At 40.6% G+C, this 21272-nt stretch overlaps 1 protein-coding gene across 1 annotated transcript in view; it reads left to right on the forward strand.

Annotated features, from left to right (window-relative positions):
• The window catches only part of LOC107571020 (CUB and sushi domain-containing protein 1-like), a gene marked incomplete at its 5' end in the record, with an annotated part of 105079 nt that overhangs the window by 80926 nt on the left and 2881 nt on the right, over positions 1-21272 (forward strand). Inside the window, 10 exons of the mRNA XM_016257306.1 lie at positions 4028-4210; positions 8344-8520; positions 9622-9801; positions 11809-11982; positions 14605-14778; positions 14895-14968; positions 15080-15191; positions 18663-18842; positions 19231-19293; positions 20627-20788. Coding sequence (XP_016112792.1) covers positions 4028-4210; positions 8344-8520; positions 9622-9801; positions 11809-11982; positions 14605-14778; positions 14895-14968; positions 15080-15191; positions 18663-18842; positions 19231-19293; positions 20627-20788 — 1479 coding nt within the window. The remainder of the gene's footprint in view (positions 1-4027; positions 4211-8343; positions 8521-9621; positions 9802-11808; positions 11983-14604; positions 14779-14894; positions 14969-15079; positions 15192-18662; positions 18843-19230; positions 19294-20626; positions 20789-21272) is intronic.

Here is a 21272-nt window from a genome sequence, read left to right on the forward strand (position 1 = left end):
GCAAAGCCAGGGCTGGGTCTGCCTCTTCCGAGGGCAGCGCTTGGAGGTTCACCACCTGATCGCTGAAGGGAGTAGAGGGAACCTTGGGCACATAGCCGGGCCGGGGCCTTAGGGTCACCTGGGAATCAGCCGGCCCGAACTCTAGGCACGAATCATTGACCAAAAATGCATGCAGGTCCCCTACCCTCTTGATGGAGGCCAATGCCAGCAGAAGCAGAGTCTTCATTGAGAGGAACTTCAGCTAAACCGTCTGCAAAGGCTCAAATGGGCCCTGCTGTAGTGCCCTAGAGTCAGGTCCCAAGAGGGTATAGAGGGCGGCCATGGAGGATTTAACCTTCTCGCCCCCTTAAGGAACCTGACGACCAGGTCGTGCTTCCCCAGCAACCTTCCTTGTACGGGGTCGTGGTTAGCAGCAATTGCAGCGACATAAACTTTCAGGGTGGAGGGAGACAGCCTTCGCTCCAACACTTGCTGCAAAAAAGACAGCACAACTATGATCGGGCATCTTCGGGGGTCTTCTCGGCGAGAAGAACACCACTCAACGAACAGGTTCCACTTCAAAGCGTAGGCATGTCTCGCAGACGGTACTCTTGCTGAAGTGACAACTACCTATTGGGTTAGGCGACTTAGAACCTCCGCGTCCCGTCCAGGGACCGGACATGTAGTTTCCAGAGGTCTGGACGCGGGTGCCAAAGGGTGCCCCGTCTCTGAGTCAGTAAATCCTTCCTCAGAGGAATCGGCCAAGGAGGAAGCACCAAATCCCTGTGCTCACACAACTGATCCTGAGACTGAGCGAGTATGAGCCAATCGTCGAGGTAGTTGAGAATGTGAATGCCCTGTTCTCTCATGGGAACAAGGGTTGCCTCCGTAACTTTCGTAAAGACATGGAGCGACAGGGACAACCCGAAGGGCTGTACCTTGTACTGGTATGCCCGCCCCTCGAACGCAAACCGCAGGAATGGCCTGTGGGCGTGGAAGGATTGAAACTTAGAAGTACGCGTCCTTCAGGTCGATCGCTACGAACCAATCTCGGGGACGGATACACCTGAAGATTAATTTCTGCATGAGCATCTTGAACGGGAGCCTGTGAAGGGCCAAGATAGGTCTCAACCCACCGCCTTTCTTGGGTACAATGAAATAAGTGCTGTAAAACCCTGACCTCATATAGGCTGGAGGAACCGGCTCTATCGCGTCCTTCGCCAGTAGGACTGTGATCTCTGCACGCAAGACAGGGGCATCTGCTGCTTTCACTGACGTGAAGTGGACGCCCCTGAACCTGGGAGGGCACCGGGCGAACTGAATCGCGTAGCCGAGCCTGACAGTTCGACGGAGCCATCGAGACTGGCTGGGTAGCTCTAGCCAGGCTCTCAGACACCGCGCAAGTGTCATCAACGGAACTACAGGCGTACCCGCAGTGGGGCATCGCGGAAGAATGCAGGGACCCAGCCCGGACGTCTCTTTGCCGGTCCGAGGCGGGGTCTGGGTGTGTGTAACACTGACCTGCATTTGAGCAGAGGGTGCGTGGGTAGTCTGTTGGTTCGTCCTCCCGATCCGCCCGCTGCTGCTCACTGGCGAGAAAGGAGGGTGAGTGTGATACGGCCCTGGATCGTCCACAGCCCCCCGTCCCCTCAGGGTACCCAGAGAATGAAGAAATTGCTCTTTTGTTGAGAATTTGGGTACCACTGGCCGCGAGGTCAGTGGCAGAAAAAAGGAAACAAAAGATTCTCCGCCTGGCCCTCCTCCGGGGGAGGGAGTGGTGCATTCACCACCTCCCGAAGAGCAACTTCCTCCATCTCTTGGTCGCCCGTCTCAGGGCCTCTTGCTCTTTCGCTTACCGCCAGGTCTGGCGGGGGCCTGGATGGGCGGGGCAGCAGCCCTGCGACTGGCTCCACGGTGCATCTTTGCTGGAGGCTGCTGCGAATGCTGTGCGGGAGTGGGGGCGGCGGCCGGGGGTCGCCCTCAGCGACAAGCAGGCTTGGGCGCTGCCACCGGCGGCTGGGTGGAGGCAGCAGCTGCACGCCAGGACAGGATGTGTTTGATGGCCTCAGTCTGCTTTTGGGCAGCAGAGAACTGCTGGGCGAAGTTCTCCACTGTGTCGAGGTCCGTCGCGGTGCGGAGCTCCGTGAGAACTTCCGGGTCGTGACCACCCTCGTGCAAGTTCCTCAGTGACTTGGCCTGGTGTACTTGCAGCAACGCCGAAGCGTGTAAGGCGGATGCAGCTTCTCCACAGGCCATATACGCACTGCCGATCAGAGCCGACGAGTGCCTACAGCCTCGGGAGGGGAGCAACGGTTTGCCCCGCTAAGTGGTAGCGGCATTTGGACACAATTGCATCGCAACAGACCGCTCCACCTGGGGAACTCCCATATACCCCCTCACTGAACCCCCATCAAGGCATAGCCATCATTTCCGGGTCCGTATCCGGCACCGCTGGCCGCCCAGAGGGCGGCAACGCTGACGGATCTTCATCCCCAGAAAAGTCTGGCTCACCCTCCGATGCTGCGACCGACATCCGATCGTCAGGGGGAGCCTCGGAAGAAACAGGTGGTATCCCCCGGGAGGATCCAGCCTGCTCTCTCGAGGGCTCCGCTGGCTTCGAAGTTGTAGGAGGGGAATTCCTCACCGTGACCGTGAGACCAGTCCGCCCACTGCCAGAAAAAGGGTACCTCCGGCTGCCACCAGAGGGAACCCTAGATCTAGGCAGTGGCACGGGCACTCCGCCCCCTTGCAGGTAACGGAGTCTGGTCCGCAACTCCGAGATGGTCATACCCCCGCAATGGGAGCATGAGGCATCCACGAAAGCCACCTCAGCGTGCTTCATGCCCAGGCACGAGAGGCAGCGATCGTGACCATCACCCGGTGCCAGGTAACGACCGCACCCAGAAACACACGGGTGGTAAGACATCTTTAAAAAGACACGTCTTCAAAAAGACGTTCCACCGTGAAGCTCTTTTAGGATGGAAAATCGCTCTTTCAGTGTGCTGAAGCGCACAGGGGAGATGGCCGTCTGCAACACACACAGGGGTAGTGCAGCCTGCTGTGTGCAACCCACTCGACACGGGAAAACCACCGCCGCTGAAGCGCCGTACCACCAGCACGAGAGCCCACAAAAAGCGTGCTTGACTTGTAGTCTTTACTCTCTACTTGTAGAAGGTCAGGAGCAGAACGATAGAACCGCTCGGCTCCGAAGCGAAAAGCTGAATATGCGCTGCATCTGCTGCCTACTTATACTCACGCTGTGATCAGCAGCAGCTGGATGCAATAATCGCATGCCAATGTGCATTGGCTTGTTTAGTTTACACTCGAAGTGGATTGGTCTCTCTAAGCGAGATCCCAATTTCGTCGGTCATCCGACGTGACGTCGAGAGTGACCGACTGAAAGGGAACTAACAATGAACAATATACAGTGTTTATTAATCTTTGTTAATGTTAATTTATAAAAATACTACACTTCATTTTGTTATTGTTAGTTCACAGTGCATTAACTAATGTTAACAGATGAGTTTAAACATATTAGTAATGTCGCAATTAACATCAACTTGGATTAACATGCTGTAGAAGTACTGTTTGTTTATATAAGTGTTGTAAAGTGTTACATATATTTGTATATATCTGAAGACTGAAAGAAAACCCCTTTAAATGTAACATTGCTAGAAATAAAGTCTTATATTTTAGCATATTTTAGCCTGCTCTAGCTAACTAATAATGGAAATACAGGACGTTTTGACACGATTCAGTGTCTGAACAAAGGTTTTTTTTTTATTATTATTGTTATTGCAAAAGTTCAATTGGTTTCCTTGTTAAGAGAAACCAGACTGAGAGTTTAAAATCAAGCAGTAGTTTGGTATGATTTTCAAATGAGTTTTGAATCAAATGTAAATGTAATGTTTTTTTCTCAGTTTTTGGTCTGCTTCATAACTGTTTATTTAATAGTTGTTGGAAATCCCTGTGGAGAAAAACATTTCTGGAACCGAGGCTGCTGAGAAAGTGGGTGGTCAATGAGAGTCATGCCTTTGTCAAATTGTAGGTGATAATCTGGGATTCTGTGGCGATCCGGGAATTCCTCCTCATGGTTCTCGTCTTGGGGAGGAGTTCAGGCATAAAAGCCTCCTACGGTTCACGTGCGAAGCGGGCTACACGCTGATCGGATCTCCCGAGTGCACATGTCTGCAGAACGGCTCCTGGAGCAGAACCCAGCCCGTGTGTGAAGGTAAGGGTCACAGAGACACACACGGCGAAATTCACCAGGATTTTGCTTTGCACTTGAGCTTAATTAGATCAGAAAGTCAAGCGTTCCTCCGAGCAAACTGTGATCCAGTACAGGCAACGGCCTAATGAGAAAAATGTATGCTTGAGAGACTAGGGGTTTTTAGTCTGTGCCTTTAAAAAAGGTTTAAATATATTCTTAGAACCTAAAGCAGGCTCAAATTACAACATGTTCTCTTTGTTTCTGAACCTCACTTAACCTGCTCTGCTCATTCTTTTCCTGAAATTGTACACCCTGTAATTAGTGTAAAATTGATCTTTTGATGCTAACTGGCCTAAAATCTGTAATTTCCAGTTAACTCAATGAATCTGGTTAGTGGAGCCACACAAAAGGCCTGTCATTAGCATGGTCTGTAATGATACATTGCTTTAGTAAGGATTTGTGAATAGCCTGCTCTAGCTAACTGCTAATGGAAATACAGGAAGTTTTGACATGATTCAGAGTCTGAGCAAAGTTTTTTTTTTATTATTATTATTATTGAAAAAGTTCAATTGGTTTCCTAGCTAAGAGAAACTAGACTGAGAGTTTAAAATCTATAAAGTAGCAGTTTATTCTTTGCGATTCCTAGACAATATAGTTATTTTTGCGACTGACCTTATTGCATATACATTTGTAGGAGTTTCCCCTTCAGTTGCAAAATTTATGGGAGAAGAGTATTTAAATTAATCATGTAAGGTGATTTACTAAGGTTTGCGGTAGTCAGTTTACTGGTAATATGTGCCATTATTTCATGCCCAGAAAAAAAAAAACTATATATGTATTGAGAGGGGATTGTACATATTCATGTTCTTTGTCGTTTTCCTCCATATTTCCCAAATGCAGTCCCTGTATGTGTTTTTGATCACCCACTCTTGCCTGTCTCTGTTAGCAAATTTTATACAAATTAGTTTATGCATAATTTATATTTAGTTTAATGGAAATCAGCTAATCAAATTTTCTATCTAATTAACCAACACCTATGCATTTGTCAGTTTCATTGCACAGGTCCAATGTATATCTCAATCTGAAATTTTGTTATTCTCAAATGAAAACAAAATAATAACAGCGCTCAGCAAATAAACCTCCTGGAAGCTAGAAGTCGGAATCACCCCAGGAAGTATTTATACCATATTTTTAGAGGAACACAACAATGAACCCAGTAGCTTAATGTGTTTTATTCCTAATTTATTTGTTTGTTTTCTGCTACAGACAGTATGATGGGGTTGCATAAAATAGATCGATAATATACATTATTCAGGGCACATTCATAATTGAATAAGGGCTTTAACAGATGGCTGTGAGAGATCGCTGTTGGGGGTAACTCAACGGTGAGCTTTGTAAGAATACAGACAATACTTTCCAGATACTAGATATAAAACACAAGGCTGTTGCCACTTACAAATAATGACTTAAAGTTTGGAACTATGTCTGCTTACAGCCGCCCTCCACTGGGATCCCATTAACTCTTAATTGGTCCAGTTTTTCTCTATTTACTTAAGTTGTATATTATTTAGTCCAAGAGGATATGAGGGCCAAATTACAGCTCCAAAGCTTGATGCTAATAAAGATTAAGCGAGTCGTTTATGTCTCCAACTATTTCAACAATTTCTGCTGATTAAAATAACCCAGAGAGGGTAAAACTTCAAAGATAATTGTAAAAGTTTTTAGTATTGTAATGATTTCTTAACTATAACCTATCTGACAACCAGTTGATCTTCAGTATGCTCTTGGAGCATAAACAACACTCTTAAATTCTTCTTCAATAGAAATGAAAATTAGTAATTTATATATAATTTATAGTTGCGCTTTGTTCATCATAATTTAGAAAGCATTAGTGGAAAGCTGTGCGATATGGACACCCGATGTAAGGTGTGCACCAGTGTGCAAATCGAAATTCTAATTATTACTATTTGAAGGTACCAACAAATAAATAAATAAAACATTTAAGTTGGAACTAAGTTGATCTACCCTGCTAACAACACTGCAAAACACTCTTAATTTATTGTTCTTTGTTTCCACAATAGCAGTCAAAATGTATCATTTAAATATTATTGGCTGTTGCACGTTAGTCGTCATAATTTAGAAAAGCACTGGTGAAAACTGTCGTATGGACGCCCAACCAATTTATGGCTGTCAAGCATGTTTGTGCTATTAGAATTCAAACTCTAATTAACCACATCGGAGCGTATCATCTTTACTTCCCTTATCTGAAAATGCCACTTCAAAGTATAAAGGGGGAAAAAAATCTCGTCAAAAGCTCCAACTAATTAGAAAAGGAAGTTCATCTACCTTGCCACCAAAACGCTGCAGGCTGCAAAACACAGTGCTTGTGGTGTAATTGGAAGTGTTTTGCTTGTGGTGCTAGCCCTTAGATACAGTGGGTACGGAAAGTATTCAGACCCCCTTAAATTTTTCACTCTTTGTTATATTGCAGCCATTTGCTAAAATCATTTAAGTTAATTTTTTTTCCTCATTAATGTACACACAGCACCCCATATTGACAGAAAAACACAGAATTGTTGACATTTTTGCAGATTTATTAAAAAAGAAAAACTGAAATATCACATGGTCCTAAGTATTCAGACCCTTTGCTCAGTATTTAGTAGAAGCACCCTTTTGATCTAATACAGCCATGAGTCTTTTTGGGAAAGATGCAACAAGTTTTTCACACCTGGATTTGGGGATCCTCTGCCATTCCTCCTTGCAGATCCTCTCCAGTTCTGTCAGGTTGGATGGTAAACATTGGTGGACAGCCATTTTTAGGTCTCTCCAGAGATGCCCAATTGGGTTTAAGTCAGGGCTCTGGCTGGGCCAGTCAAGAACAGTCACAGAGTTGTTGTGAAGCCACTCCTTCATTATTTTAGCTGTGTGCTTAGGGTCATTGTCTTGTTGGAACGTAAACCTTCGGCCCAGTCTGAGGTCCTGAGCACTCTGGAGAAAGTTTTCGTCCAGGATATCCCTGTACTTGGCCGCATTCATCTTTCCCTCAATTCCAACCAGTCGTCCTGTCCCTGCAGCTGAAAAACACCCCCACAGCATGATGCTGCCACCACCATGCTTCACTGCTGGGACTGTATTGGACAGGTGATGAGCAGTGCCTGGTTTTCCCCACACATACCGCTTAGAATTAAGGCCAAAAAGTTCTATCTTGGCCTCATCCGACCAGAGAATCTTATTTCTCACCATCTCACAACTCCATGCGGGCTTTCATGTGTCTTGCACGGAGAGTCTTCCGTCGGGCCACTCTGCCATAAAGCCCCGACTGGTGGAGGGCTGCAGTGATGGTTGACTTTCTAAAACTTTCTCCCATCTCCCGACTGCATCTCTGGAGCTCAGCCACAGTGATCTTTGGGTTCTTCTTTACCTCTCTCACCAAGGCTCTTCTCCCCCGATAGCTCAGTTTGGCCAGACGGCCAGCTCTAGGAAGGGTTCTGGTCATCCCAAACGTCTTCCATTTAAGGAATGGAGGCCACTGTGCTCTTAGGAACCTTAAGTGCAGCAGAAATTTTTTTGTAACCTTGGCCAGATCTGTGCCTTGCCACAATTCTGTCTCTGAGCTCTTCAGGCAGTTCCTTTGACCTCATGATTCTCATTTGCTCTGACATGCACTGTGAGCTGTAAGGTCTTATATAGACAGGTGTGTGGCTTTCCTAATCAAGTCCAATCAGTATAATCAAACACAGCTGGACTCAAATGAAGGTGTAGAACCATCTCAAGGATGATCAGAAGAAATGGACAGCACCTGAGTTAAATATATGAGTGTCACAGCAAAGGGTCTGAATACTTAGGACCATGTGATATTTCAGTTTTTCTTTTTTAATAAATCTGCAAAAATGTCAACAATTCTGTGTTTTTCTGTCAATATGGGGTGCTGTGTGTACATTAATGAGGAAAAAAAATTAACTTAAATGATTTTAGCAAATGGCTGCAATATAACAAAGAGTGAAAAATTTAAGGGGGTCTGAATACTTTCCGTACCCACTGTATGTTTCCCAGAAGCTCTTCTCTCTCGATTGCGTTTTCAGTCCCGCAGAGCTGCGATCTTTTACTCCTCACATTCTCTCTTTAACTTCTTTGGTCTTTAACTGCCTTCCCAGCTGTATCCTGTGGAAACCCTGGAACGCCGGCCTACGCCAGGATCGTTTTCAGCGACGGTATGCTGTTTCCTAGCTCAGTGACGTACGCCTGCTGGGAGGGCTACAAGACCTCTGGCCTCACCACTCGCCATTGCACCACCAATGGCACCTGGACCGGCTCAGCACCAGATTGCATTGGTTAGAACCGCAACCTTTACACTCTTTGATTATCGCTAAATCCTGCTATTGTAATTACACAAGCATTGCTTATGTAATGTACCCTGTGTGCTTCAGGAGTTGCACAGGTGGCTGATTAGTTCTGCCACAAGTCACGTTGTTTACACAGATTCGATGCATCAATTAAAGTCTAACTTCTTAAAAAAAAAAAGGGGGGGGGGTCTTCATCATTCCATAAATTTCAGCTGTGTGATTTAAGTTTTGTGCAAAGGCCAGTAATGGGAAAATATACAATGCGGTTCAAAATCTGATACGACAATGAAAATCTGAGATGTAGATAATTATTTAGGCCTGAATAGAACAGACAAATTCAAAACAAAGACAAGTTAACAACATATTCAAGATTCTGCACTATTTGTAGATCAGTAATTACATCTGTGACATTGATCATGTTTTTCTATGAAAGGTAAGATGTATTTGATTCCACAGAAGCACAAAATGGTCTTAGGAACATTCTCAAATCATACTGGATGAACATGATCATCAGGTTTTACACAAATTTGTGGAACACTATTGCTGCTGTCATTAAAACAAAAGGTGTATGGAACAAACTATGAAGATATTCTGACATTTCATGTTATTTTTTTTTTACTCACACTGTTGTTCTGATAATATATTATTAATGAGAAATGTAAAACAAAGTACATTAAATAAAGGCAATTTGTTAGCATTCCCAATTTTGGAACTACATTAAGGTAAACATAATACAAACCTAAAGGTAACCCAAATGTCATGCAAAATGTTTTCTCATTTTGTTATGTTGCATATTTATTCTGTAATGGTTTACTTTTTGTTCACATCCATCTACACCCCATTCCCACATCTGTCTATAATGTCTAAAAGCTAGAAATGCATATGAAGTTGTATGGAGTGCAGATTGATGTGAACAGAAAGAATATAGTTTGCACAATAAATGGTTGTATTGATGTTCAATTCATATCATTCAGTTGTCTAGAACTTGCTTATTTTTATTATAAAGAATATATTTTCAACTGCAATCTCTATGTTTTATTATAGAATTTAAAAAAATGTCTGAGTCTAGCTTGTTCTCTCGCTTTGCAGTTATCAGCTGTGGGGATCCTGGTCCAATTGCCAATGGAATATACACTGGATTTGAGTTCATATTTAACAAAACCGTCCACTATCGCTGTAACCCTGGGTATGTGATGGAGCCCCCTGGTTCATCTACTCTACGCTGCAGCAAAGATGGCACTTGGAATCAGACCAAACCAAGCTGCAGAGGTAAGGAAGTATAGTTCTCCACGATTCTCTCTGTGCAGGCAGAGAGGGCAGCGTATCCTGTCACTCTGCAAACAGCATCATGAGAGCTTTTAAGAGATATACTAATATTGTGGAGTTCTTAGCATCCCAACATCAAAAGCCTTTCAGATGTTTTTGATCTTTGTTTTTTTTACTTGCCTGGCAAGTGAGATTATTCACTTATGAACTCCAAGGAGACGTTGCCATGAAATCTGTAGGATCTATGTTATCAGATGTCAAAATGAAATTAGCGAGTGGTGCAATGCAGACAGCTCAGTCACGATCATTTCTAGAAAATATCAGATACATGTTTTCGGACGCGGGAGGAAATGCAATGGCTGCTTGAAATTCAGAGTGATTTTAGTGCGTAATCCCATTTAATTATTGCTTCCTCCTGTTAACAAACGGAACGTAATGATCATGGAAAGAAAATAAATAACTCTAAGCCTCTTGTTAGCATACTATTCTTTCAGATCGTCCTTTTCCGCGTCTGAACAAGTGAAAGAAGGAGGTGTTGGGTCTGGACACATCTTCAGTCAATAATAATGATGATGATGAAATCAGGGCTGTTCAGAATGCCTTTAAAATGCCTTTCAGTTCCTTAGTTTGAACTGAGGTAGCAAACGGAATATGGAATTTGATTTTGAATCTGAATGTAGGACAGTCAAATAAAATTCAGAATCACTGCTGTAAGTGTAGTTTTTAATGCTACATGGGACACTTCGAGAAATATTTGCTTATATTGATAATCGCTGTTTAAAAAGCCACCTATAGAGGCTTGTATTTAATTTCTATACTATATGTGAACCTGGACCACAAAACCAGTCTTAAGTCGCTGGGGTATATTTGTAGCAATAGCCAAAAAACATTGTATGGGTCAAAATTATAGATTTTTCTTTTATGCCAAAAATCATTCGGATATTAAGTAAAGATCATGTTCCATGAAGATATTTTGTACATTTCCTACCGTAAATATATCAAAACTTAATTTTTGATTAGTAATATGCATGGCTAAGAACTTCATTTGGACAACTTTAAAGCCGATTTTTTCAGTTTTTTTTTTTTTTTTTTGCACCCTCAGATTCCAGATTTTCAAATAGTTGTATCTCGGCCAAATATTGTCCTATCCTAACAAACCATACATCAATGGAAAGCTTAGTTATTCAGCTTGTATGTATAATATAATGATGTATAAATCTCAATTTCAAAAAATGTACCCTTATGACTGGTTTTATGGTCCAGGGTCACATATGTGTAGTTGACATTAACTATTTTGAGACATATGCTGTAGTATGACAAAACACTTTTCTAATTATAGAATAATGATTAGCCATGCAGCATTTATGAACTCATTAATTTGGAGATTACATGGAACTTTTTAAAAATTCATTTGTCATACCTCAGGACCATTTATGAAGGAAAAAAGGTGATTAAAAACAGTGCAAATTTTACAAGAGATGGTGTTCAGTTACTGCATGTAAAAATGTCCTTAATGCATTATTATACATTTTTAAATGTAACATTTTTATATTGACAAAAAAACTAATCTGCTGTTAAGCATCAACTACATATACTGTATTGTTGACAATGGTCAAACAGAATGCTGTAATTTATGGCAAATTTTGATGATTTTTTTTTTTAAGTTATATGAAAGTGTGATGCTTTTTACATTATTTTATTATTATTATTATTTTTTTTTTAGTATTGAGAAATATGTGCAATCAGTTAAAGATGTATTCTACATATCACATATTAGTAAATTTTGACAGGATTAGCCCCACTAATTATAATTTATGTGTGTTGTCAAAACTTGGACTAATGGAAACCTTTTGTAGTATGAGTGTGTTAAATTTCTTTAAATTGCAATGCAGTAATATACTAAAGATCCAGTGAGCTTTGGCCAATTCAAATTCCACCCCATAAAATGAAAAGGGAGCCAATTCATGAATACTGCATACTGTCTAACTTTGTTGTGGTGGTGTTTTTCAGTCATCATGTGTGGCCAGCCTCCAGCTATCCACAATGGGCGAGTGGAGGGCTCAGACCGGCAGTGGGGTTCTAGTGTTACCTACAGCTGCTTTGAAGGATACCAGTTGTCCTCTCCTGGAATAGCCACATGTGAAGGGAACGGCTCATGGCGTGGCGAAATCCCACAGTGTCTGCGTGAGTACCGTTCTGTTCCATTAACAGAAAACAGAATTAAACTCCATTAGCACATTCATGAAAAGAGGATGTAAACAATGTGTTTTGCTTCAGTAGACAGCATATTTAATTGCAAATGAAAATGAGGCTGTGAGGGATATAAGTACAGTTTGTACTTTAGAACGCTTTCTGCAGTTCTTCTTGTCCACTGAAAATTCATGGAAAGTTGTATTTACAAGGTACAGTATACATTTCTTTGTCACTCTCATATTTGAAGAAACAAAACAAAAAACAGTTGGCTGTCCAAATACATCTTCTGCAGTATAAATGATATAGGAAAATCTCAACCATCTTGACAAATTTCTGCCATCATAGCGCCCTGCTGTAAATCCAAATATGGGCCAAAAGTTGATATTTTCGGTGGCGGCTGTTGTTGTGTTTGGAGTATTGTGTCGCTATGATGGAAGGTTCATGGCTTGACTGTGTGAAGCGCAGCTACAGCACATCATAAAACCTGTTTTGACATTTTCAATACAAGTGTCAAAACATCACAAATGGATCCCTCAAGTAGCCTGGCTTTCCGGCATGCAGCGTAAGAGGTACGAGGTGCATGCACGGAATCTATCGGTAAATCCTTCTGGCTTTTATTGTAAGCCTTTGACACAATGTTAGCGGTTACAACAGAAATTCTCGTTAAAAGTGCCAGAAAAAAAGAAACCATATTGTAAGTGCAAACACCAAAAAGTACTATTATATAGAAGAGAACAGGGCTAGTTGTCTGACAGAGAAGATGTCATGAAGACTATATCCCAGTAAAAGTTTGAAGACAAAAGACACAAGTGCTTGTTTTCTCCAGAAGTGTTTTTTATGTTTCTTGTTCAATACCTTTTTTTTTTTTATTTGATTATCCAAGCTATTATATATATTATATACATATATATTTATATGTTGTAATTTTATACAATTTATTACTTGGATCATTTGAATTCATGTAAAGTAAGGTACGAGAGGTCATGGTGTGAATACAGTCACCGCTAAAGAGGTTTTATAAAAAGCAGAGTGCATTCACAATACAGCATGTCCTCAAGTACCCTTTTTCTTTTATAAAACAAACATTATAATTTCTTAAAGTCAAAAAGATGTATTAATATGTTACTTTTTGAAGTAAAACCATCAAATACCATCCTTCCACTAGAAAAAAATTGTCCCTGACCATAAACAGCAACAGAATGTTACTGTAGGTGTAACATGTTTCCTCACGCATATATGTGTGTTGCGCTCTCAGCATGAGAAAACATTTTAAATCAGTTTGCGGCGCAGTGCAAGTCTGCATAAGGAGCATCATTAAACAGTGTAACTCGATGAACATACAGTATCATACCTGAAATAGAAAACTTTTGAATGTTATCCTTTGTGCACAACTCAACGGCTACATATGTAACTGTCCGTAAATTATTTATTTGCCAGATAATCATTTGGTTTGTTGGTATGTGGATGATTTCATGCGCAAGGAAAGCTGTCTGCAAATTGCTTGCCCAAAAATGTGCTGTTGCTACCATATCTTGATTACCAAAAATCACATTGTATTCGATGCAAAACTAACTTGATCAAATGAAAAAAATAAAATATAATGTAACTCTAAATTTAATACTCTATATATACTTTTGTGTTTTCTCAAGCAAAGCAAATTTTGAAAGTCTACTGAAAACATATCTACTTACATGTTTTTGAATAGATAAAATATTTTGAAAGTACGTTATTTGGCAACATGGGTGTGCGAACTAATCAAAAGAACCATTTCTGAGGATTTTTTTTTTGTTCAATTTGTTTACCCAAATCTCAATGCTTGACAATCTGGCATGTTTCTAACTTGCATAAGCTATAGTGTGAAAATATGCCTTGCTTTTTGCTTTAGGAAAAAGGATGACAGCTAGTCCTGGTCTCCCCTAAAGTACATACAGTAACTCACAATGCAGCACAATGCTGAATACTGCAGGCTGGTTGATATTCAGCCTTCTCCGTTTCACCTAGATCACACCTCAGCTACACTTCTTCCACTGGCTCCCTATGCCTGCAAGAATCAAGTTCAAACATTTGTCCTAGCGTACAAAGCAGTCATTGGTCAGGCATCCACCACCATCCAATCCATGCTGACACCTAGGACTACTCAGCCTCTTATCCAAACATGTGACAGATTCAACTTAAAATGAAAAACTTGGGGGAAAGAAAGGGTCTACTGTAAATCTTCAGTTGCAGACTGTAGACTCACTTCTTTCAGCATTGTATTAATACCAAATCGTTGTTGATTTTTGGCTTGTTTATTTCCCCAAGATTGCATTGTATCTATATTAGCTGTTATGTAGTAGCCCTTTGCCATCTGTTGATCCTCTCTCAAATGTAATGCTAAAGCACTTTCTAAATGCCTTAAATACTGCAAGAACAAGTGAAGTATCTGAGAATACAAATAAAGAGCACAACTACAAGTGTGACTACTTTTTAAGTCCTGTTTGAGTGTTAAAATTTGTAAAAATCAAACACACCAACACCTTTCACTGCTAAATTGCACTCTTGAAAATGAAAGTAGCTGAACTGAGGCAATGATTGCGAACTAGCGGGCTAACTTTTTTTTTTTGTCCTTTATAGCGGTGTTATGTGGAGATCCAGGCACCCCTGCAGAGGGCTTCATAGAGGGCCGGCAGTTCACCTACAAATCAGAGGTGTCATTCTACTGCAGACCTCCATTCCTGCTGGTGGGCTCCTCAAGAAGAGTTTGTGAGGCATACGGTTCATGGAGTGGAATACAGCCTTCTTGCATTGGTGATCCACTATGTAGCTTGGAAAAAAGCAACGCAATTCCATTGCCATGTGATACATGCACACATATTTATCTATTTAAATAAATTATTCTAAAAGGTGTGAATGTCTTTTTATAGATCCAACCAACAATGCATGTAAGGATCCCGGAACCCCAGCATATGGAATTCCAGTCCAGGCTCAGGGATTTGAGGTGAGAGCAAATGACATCCAATCATTTCTTGTCCTTTAGTTGAGTAAATAACAGGTTGTGTTTCTTTAGTTTCAGGGTTTCAGTCTCAATAAAGTAATTCTCTTCTTTCAGGTTGGAAGTAAAATTTTCTTCAGATGTCGGAAAAACTATCACATCCTCGGCTCAACAACGAGAACATGTTTAGAAAACTTAACATGGAGTGGGATGCAACCAGAGTGTGTTGGTAAGCATCGATATATACAGATTCTGTTCCAAAAGCTAGTGAGCTGCCCATGCTGGCAGCATCATAGCGCCCTGAGCGTGAAAGCTGTTCTGAGTAACCTTCTTTTGGCCAAATTCTAAATTAACATCGCGTATATCCTTTGCACAGAAGGCAATACCAGGTTGCATTGTGACAAGGTCATTTAAAAAAATCAAACTGAGATGGGAAAAATAAGGAATGCATTCAATATTGAAAAAATGTTTCTTAAACTAAATCAGTGTAATTAAAAATAGATTATTTTATACATTGAGTGTTCTACATATTATGTCGCACGCACAGTTTTGGTAACACTTTATTTTAAAGTGCCCCTATTAGGGGTAATTAAATATTTTCATATTTTGGTTTGTAGCACGAAGCAACCGCAGATGCTTCTGACTCCAGAGGAGGCGAGTTGCGATAAGCGACGGGAGCGCAGACCACCTTGCCGGTTGATGTATGCAACGGTCGCTGTGTTGTCTGTGCGGACTAGTACATGCTTGCCTCGTAAGCGCCCTTTGAGACGGCCCAGGGCAAGGTGCACTGCCAGCAACTTGAGGCAGCCAGTGCAGTTGGGGCCCCGTCCAAACCCCTGACACTGCAAGCCCGTTGTATGTGGCCCCCAGCCGGTGGTTGAGGAAAGTAGATTGGTCCCTCTAAGCGAGATCCCAATTTCGTCGGTCATCCGACGTGACGTCGAGAGTGACCGACTGAAAGGGAACCACTATTTTTACCACTCCAAAAGCGGCACCTAGTGGCAAAGAATGAATTTGCATTTTTATTCAGACCAATGTGAAAATACCAACAAGTGGGCGGGCAATATGCTAATGTTTTATGTTGACGTCAACATGAAACGGCTTGGGATTCGTTTTAAAAACGACTTGTTTCAATGATTCAGATTCAACTCTTTCTTTTGACAGACAATAACTGTATACACGGTGCACTTTCAGATTTAAAACTTTGCAGGATGTTTTCATTCGCTTAGAGCTGTGTTACACACTGCATGAAAGGCAATTTTCAAAAATAAAAAATTAAAATTAAGAGTTTATTGAGACAAAAGTCATAGTTAATAGTGAGAATTGAACCTTTAAAATAAAGTGTGACTAGACTTTTTTTTTGCTGTTGTCATCATTTCCAGTCAAAACACATTTTGCAATGCATGAGCTGGAGTTGCTGCAGGTATATTTAACCTGTTAGATATCTCTTGGGCACATATGCAACGCATCTGTCAGATCGTGATCATCACTCACATGACCAAGCACCGATTCGCATCTGATTTCGGGCCTCTTTTGTCATGTCTTCTACGTTTACTGTCGCTGAGCAGAAAATCTAGTGTAAAAACAGAATTAGAGTATCACATTGTTAGCTTAGCAACATGCTAACAGCAAACTCTACTGAAATCAGTTAGGTGCTACTGTGAAGAGCACTATTTGCTGCCTCTGTAGGGCACTTATGATGTTTCATTTCACTTAGCATACTGCCTCAAATGGAAGAATCCTGTGTAGGCATCTGACAGCAAGGCAGCTTCTTAAGTTTTGGAACACAGCCATAGCGTTACATTCGAAACAAGGTTTCATCAGTGTGTGATTGATGATGTACTATCAGGAAAACAAAGGGCGAGAGCGAGATCTTTACACAGGAAATTACTGCAAAAGGGCATTGTTTGAAGAAGTACAGATTACTTCAGAGTTAGGGCGGCTGAGGGTGCTGATGTCAAAGACTCTGACAGTTTAGCAGAGAGAAGTTTGCTATTGCAAATCTACTTTTTGATAGAAGTTCTCTGAGCAGTGTCATGCACTTGATCCTTGCCACTGTCCCAGTGATTATCCTCTAAGCTGTATATGTGGCTTCCACGTTGTGATGCTTTTGTATTGAACTGATTGCTGCAAAAGGAACAAATGTGGGCAAAAGAATTTAAGTTAGCTGAGTTTAAACAGCTTGTACATAAATTTGAGATGTGTGGACCACTTTGACAGAGCGCCGCACCAAATCCTTAGAGCGTCTTTCCTGTGTAAAGCAGTCAAACTGTCAGAAGCTGAGAAGCAGGGAGAATTGAGTTGACGAAAAGTGAGGTGTGAGGACATAGCTCATATATTATGGAAGATGGCAGCACTCAAGGCATGTCCCAGAACATTTCTCTCAGTGGTGTGGCTTTATCTCGACCTTTCTATAGTATGCAGCTGGGACTCCACTGTAAATCTTTCTGATATTGCTTTTATTGCAATTCTCTGTTTATTTTTTTAGGGATGCTCTGGTCAGGATTTTTTAAGCCAATACTGATTTACCATCTTCAGAAGCAACTGATACAATAGTTCAAACAATATTATTAACCAATAATATATTAATAGTTGGATATATAGTATTTCCAACTTTACCTGCAAACATACAGTATCTCATACAGCAGTGCATACCATTGTACATACTACTCTGTATACAGTGATACAGTATATTACAATATATATAGCAAATCGCAGCTGCTTGATTGCTTGTATCTTTACAAAATCTAAACTATATTATAGTCCAGAACAAATCTGCTAAACGCAAGTCATGAAGATATTTATAATGATTAAAAACATTATGATTTTCTGTGAAGCTTATTTGAAACAATGTTTATTGTGAAAAGCTCCATACAGATACATTGACCTGACTTGACTGTGATCAAGCAATGCCATGATTTTTAAGCCAGAATGATTTGTTGTTGTTTTTTTTCCCATTGAAGGTTTTGAAAGCATTTCTGCATTTTCTAGAGACACTGTAATATTCTATAATGTGTGCAGAGTATGTGAGTTTTATTTATATATATATATATATACAGTGGGTACGGAAAGTATTCAGACCCCCTTAAATTTTTCACTCTTTGTTATATTGCAGCCATTTGCTAAAATCATTTAAGTTAATTTTTTTCCTCATTAATGTACACACAGCACCCCATATTGACAGAAAAACACAGAATTGTTGACATTTTTGCAGATTTATTAAAAAAGAAAAACTGAAATATCACATGGTCCTAAGTATTCAGACCCTTTGCTGTGACACTCATATACATGTCTTCATGTATTTTGATGGCACATATTCTACTGACTCTCAAGTAACTTTTCAAAAACATGTCAACATATTCTACTAGCCCTAACCTAACAGTAATAACTAATACTCTACTAACACTCTAATGAGAGACATGTTGTTGCAAATAAATACTAGTTAGTTGGCATGTCATTGCAAAGTTACTTAAAGGTAGTAGAATGTCTAACGTGGGCTGTCAAAATAGAGTGTACCCCAAAAAACAACAAAATAAACTAACTGGCATGAAAGTGATACTTAAGTCTGACCATTAGGCTTATTTCCTGTGAATTACCAAAATGCATGGGTTTATGTGATTGCCCATTGGAAGTAATTGGCTCTGATATGTGGAAATGAGTTTGAGCATCGCTGTTATTTTCTTTCTCCTTCTCTTTTCAGCACATGCCTGTAGGCAGCCTGAGACGCCATCCCATCTAGACGTGAAGGCTATAGACCTGCCTACTCTAGGTTACACACTCATGTATACATGCCAGAATGGTTTCTACCTATCTGGAGGATCAGAGCACAGGACCTGCAAAGCAGATGGGAGGTGGTCAGGCAAACCTCCAGTCTGCAAAGGTACTGAAACAACTGGACTGATAACTTATGCAATGTGGGTTACTGCACCCAAACATGAAAATCCTGAAAAAATTAAAACAGCATAGAGAATACAGTGAGGGAACTATCCCTTAAATACCTACACTGCCCTCACTCTTATTGATTTATAGTGATAAATATGTTTAGTTCTTGGAACCATTTAAGACTAAATATATGACTTGTTTAAACTCTTTGAAAATGTACATTGTTAAACAGAACAGCAGTGTCAGCATTTATGAATGTATGAAAGTTATTAATGTCTGTCAGTTCTCAGAGAAACTACAGCAAGAAACTTTGATTAACCGTCATTACCATTGTGCAGTTTGCATCCACATATGTAAAATGATCAATTATTTGCTCTGTTTCCTAGTTGGACAAAAAATAAACAGCAAATCAAATGAAGATCCAGACCTGCAGAAAAACAAGATCCGTGGTATGAAACCTTTCAAGTTCCCCTTCAATTATCCATTTTGCTACCATCAAAAATAAACTTGGCCTACATGAAGTTGAACCATGGTCACTGGAAATAATGGGCCTGTGATGTTGCATTGCTGAAAATTATATTTTTTTAAATGTCAGAGTAACAAAGATAAAGGTGAAGTGTGATTATTTTCATTGTTAAAATTTGATTGCCTATCCTGCTTTGACTGGCAAAGACCAACTATTTGTAAACCTTTCATAGGTTTTGTAGAAGTGTTTGGGAAACCTGTTTTCCGCTACTATAGCAGAAATTAGACATTTCACCTTTAACATTTAGCAGTGTCCAAAAATTTTTAGACACTTAAGTTACTCTTAAATTATTATTACATTTGTATCAAGTGGAATCTGCAAACAAAGTCTGCTTTACTCAGAACTAACTTCACTTTTCTGTGCCATTTTTACAGTTATGTTTAAGCAGCTGATGTTGGTGAACTTTTACTTGTGAAATCAACTAAGTCATTTACCAGTATGAAATTTGCTTGTCTTTTGTTACCTTTGCACAATTGCATGTGTGCCTCAGACCCCAGAGGGTTAAATGTCCAAATACTTGGGGCCCCTGTATCTACTCAAGTGTATATGCTTGTTCAATTCAAGTTTATTTGTGTAGCGCTTCTCACAATACAAATCGTTGCAAAGCAGCTTTACAGAAAATTAAGTTTCTACAATATATTTAGTAGTAGCTTATCAGTGGTGACTATGTCTAATTGATGTACATGGCAGAAATGTATGGTAAAATTTAGTTAATGACGTAATCAAACAGACAATGAACACTGTTAACAGCAATGATTATATATTGCGATCAAACTTATAGCAAAATTTGGTAGTTTATGTTGTTTCAGGGTTGGCATCATCTGAGGTCCTCTGAGGGTTTGGCATCATCTCTTCTCAGGTGTTCTGGATACAGACTGAAGCTTGCGAAAATCTTAGTTACCATGGGATGTCAATCCCGTGGCAAAAACAGAGAAACAAGTAGAGACATAATTAGCGTATCTGCTGTTCTAAACCAAGCAAAAATTATTTGTTCAACCCAACCCAAGGAATAATAATGTGCATTTGATCAGATATAACTGCAGTACAAGATTATGAGATGCATTTTGTGAATGCTTGGCCAAAGATATGTGTCTTTAATCTAGATTTAAACAGAGAGAGTGTGTCTGAACCCCAAACGTTATCAGGAAGGCTATTCCAGAGTTTGGGAGCCAAATGCGAAAAAGCTCTACCTTCTTGTAATGTATTTCATTTAATTACATAGATGTAGGAATAATTACTGTATGTGTTGTGTTTAGTTCCTGCAGATGTGTTCTCTTTGAACTCTGGTTGGGCTGGATTCTATGAGTATCTGGGAAAGAGACAGGCTGCCACAGTAACAGTCAATGCATTCAATGCCACCACCAGCCGGGTCAACGTCACTCTTCTGGAGCAGAGCGGGGTGCACATTAAACTCTCTGGTAAGTAGGAGTTTTCTCTCACCATGTTCATTGAAGACACTAGGGCTGGGTGGTACAGTATGATGGATATATTGTACGACAGAACAAATTTGTCAGTTGGACGAGGTTTTGCTATACTGTTTATATCTGTAAATATATCCACACAGATGTCAGTGAGCAGGACTACTTTAGGTTATCTGCACTAGAGCACAGCAAGAAACATGAAACGTGAATGTAAAGTGGAATGAAGAATGTTATTAAGTAGCGTTGTTTGTGGGTCAGTATAGAAATCAACTGATGTGCGGTCAGCAGCTGCGGCAACATTATGGCATGTCATTGATCCAAATGTCTTGTTCGAAGATATTTAGGAATCTGCTCTTACATATTAAACATGCTGAAAGAGAAGGATTTTCTTACTTTGATGAGAGATGGAGAGTGAATAATTGAATTAGCATTGCATCTTATTTCTTCAGTGCTGAGATTACATCCAATTTCTCAGATGAAT

The sequence above is a fragment of the Sinocyclocheilus grahami genome, unplaced genomic scaffold (assembly GCF_001515645.1).
Source record: "Sinocyclocheilus grahami isolate Dianchi unplaced genomic scaffold, SAMN03320097.WGS_v1.1 scaffold1537.1, whole genome shotgun sequence".
Taxonomy (NCBI): domain Eukaryota; kingdom Metazoa; phylum Chordata; class Actinopteri; order Cypriniformes; family Cyprinidae; genus Sinocyclocheilus; species Sinocyclocheilus grahami.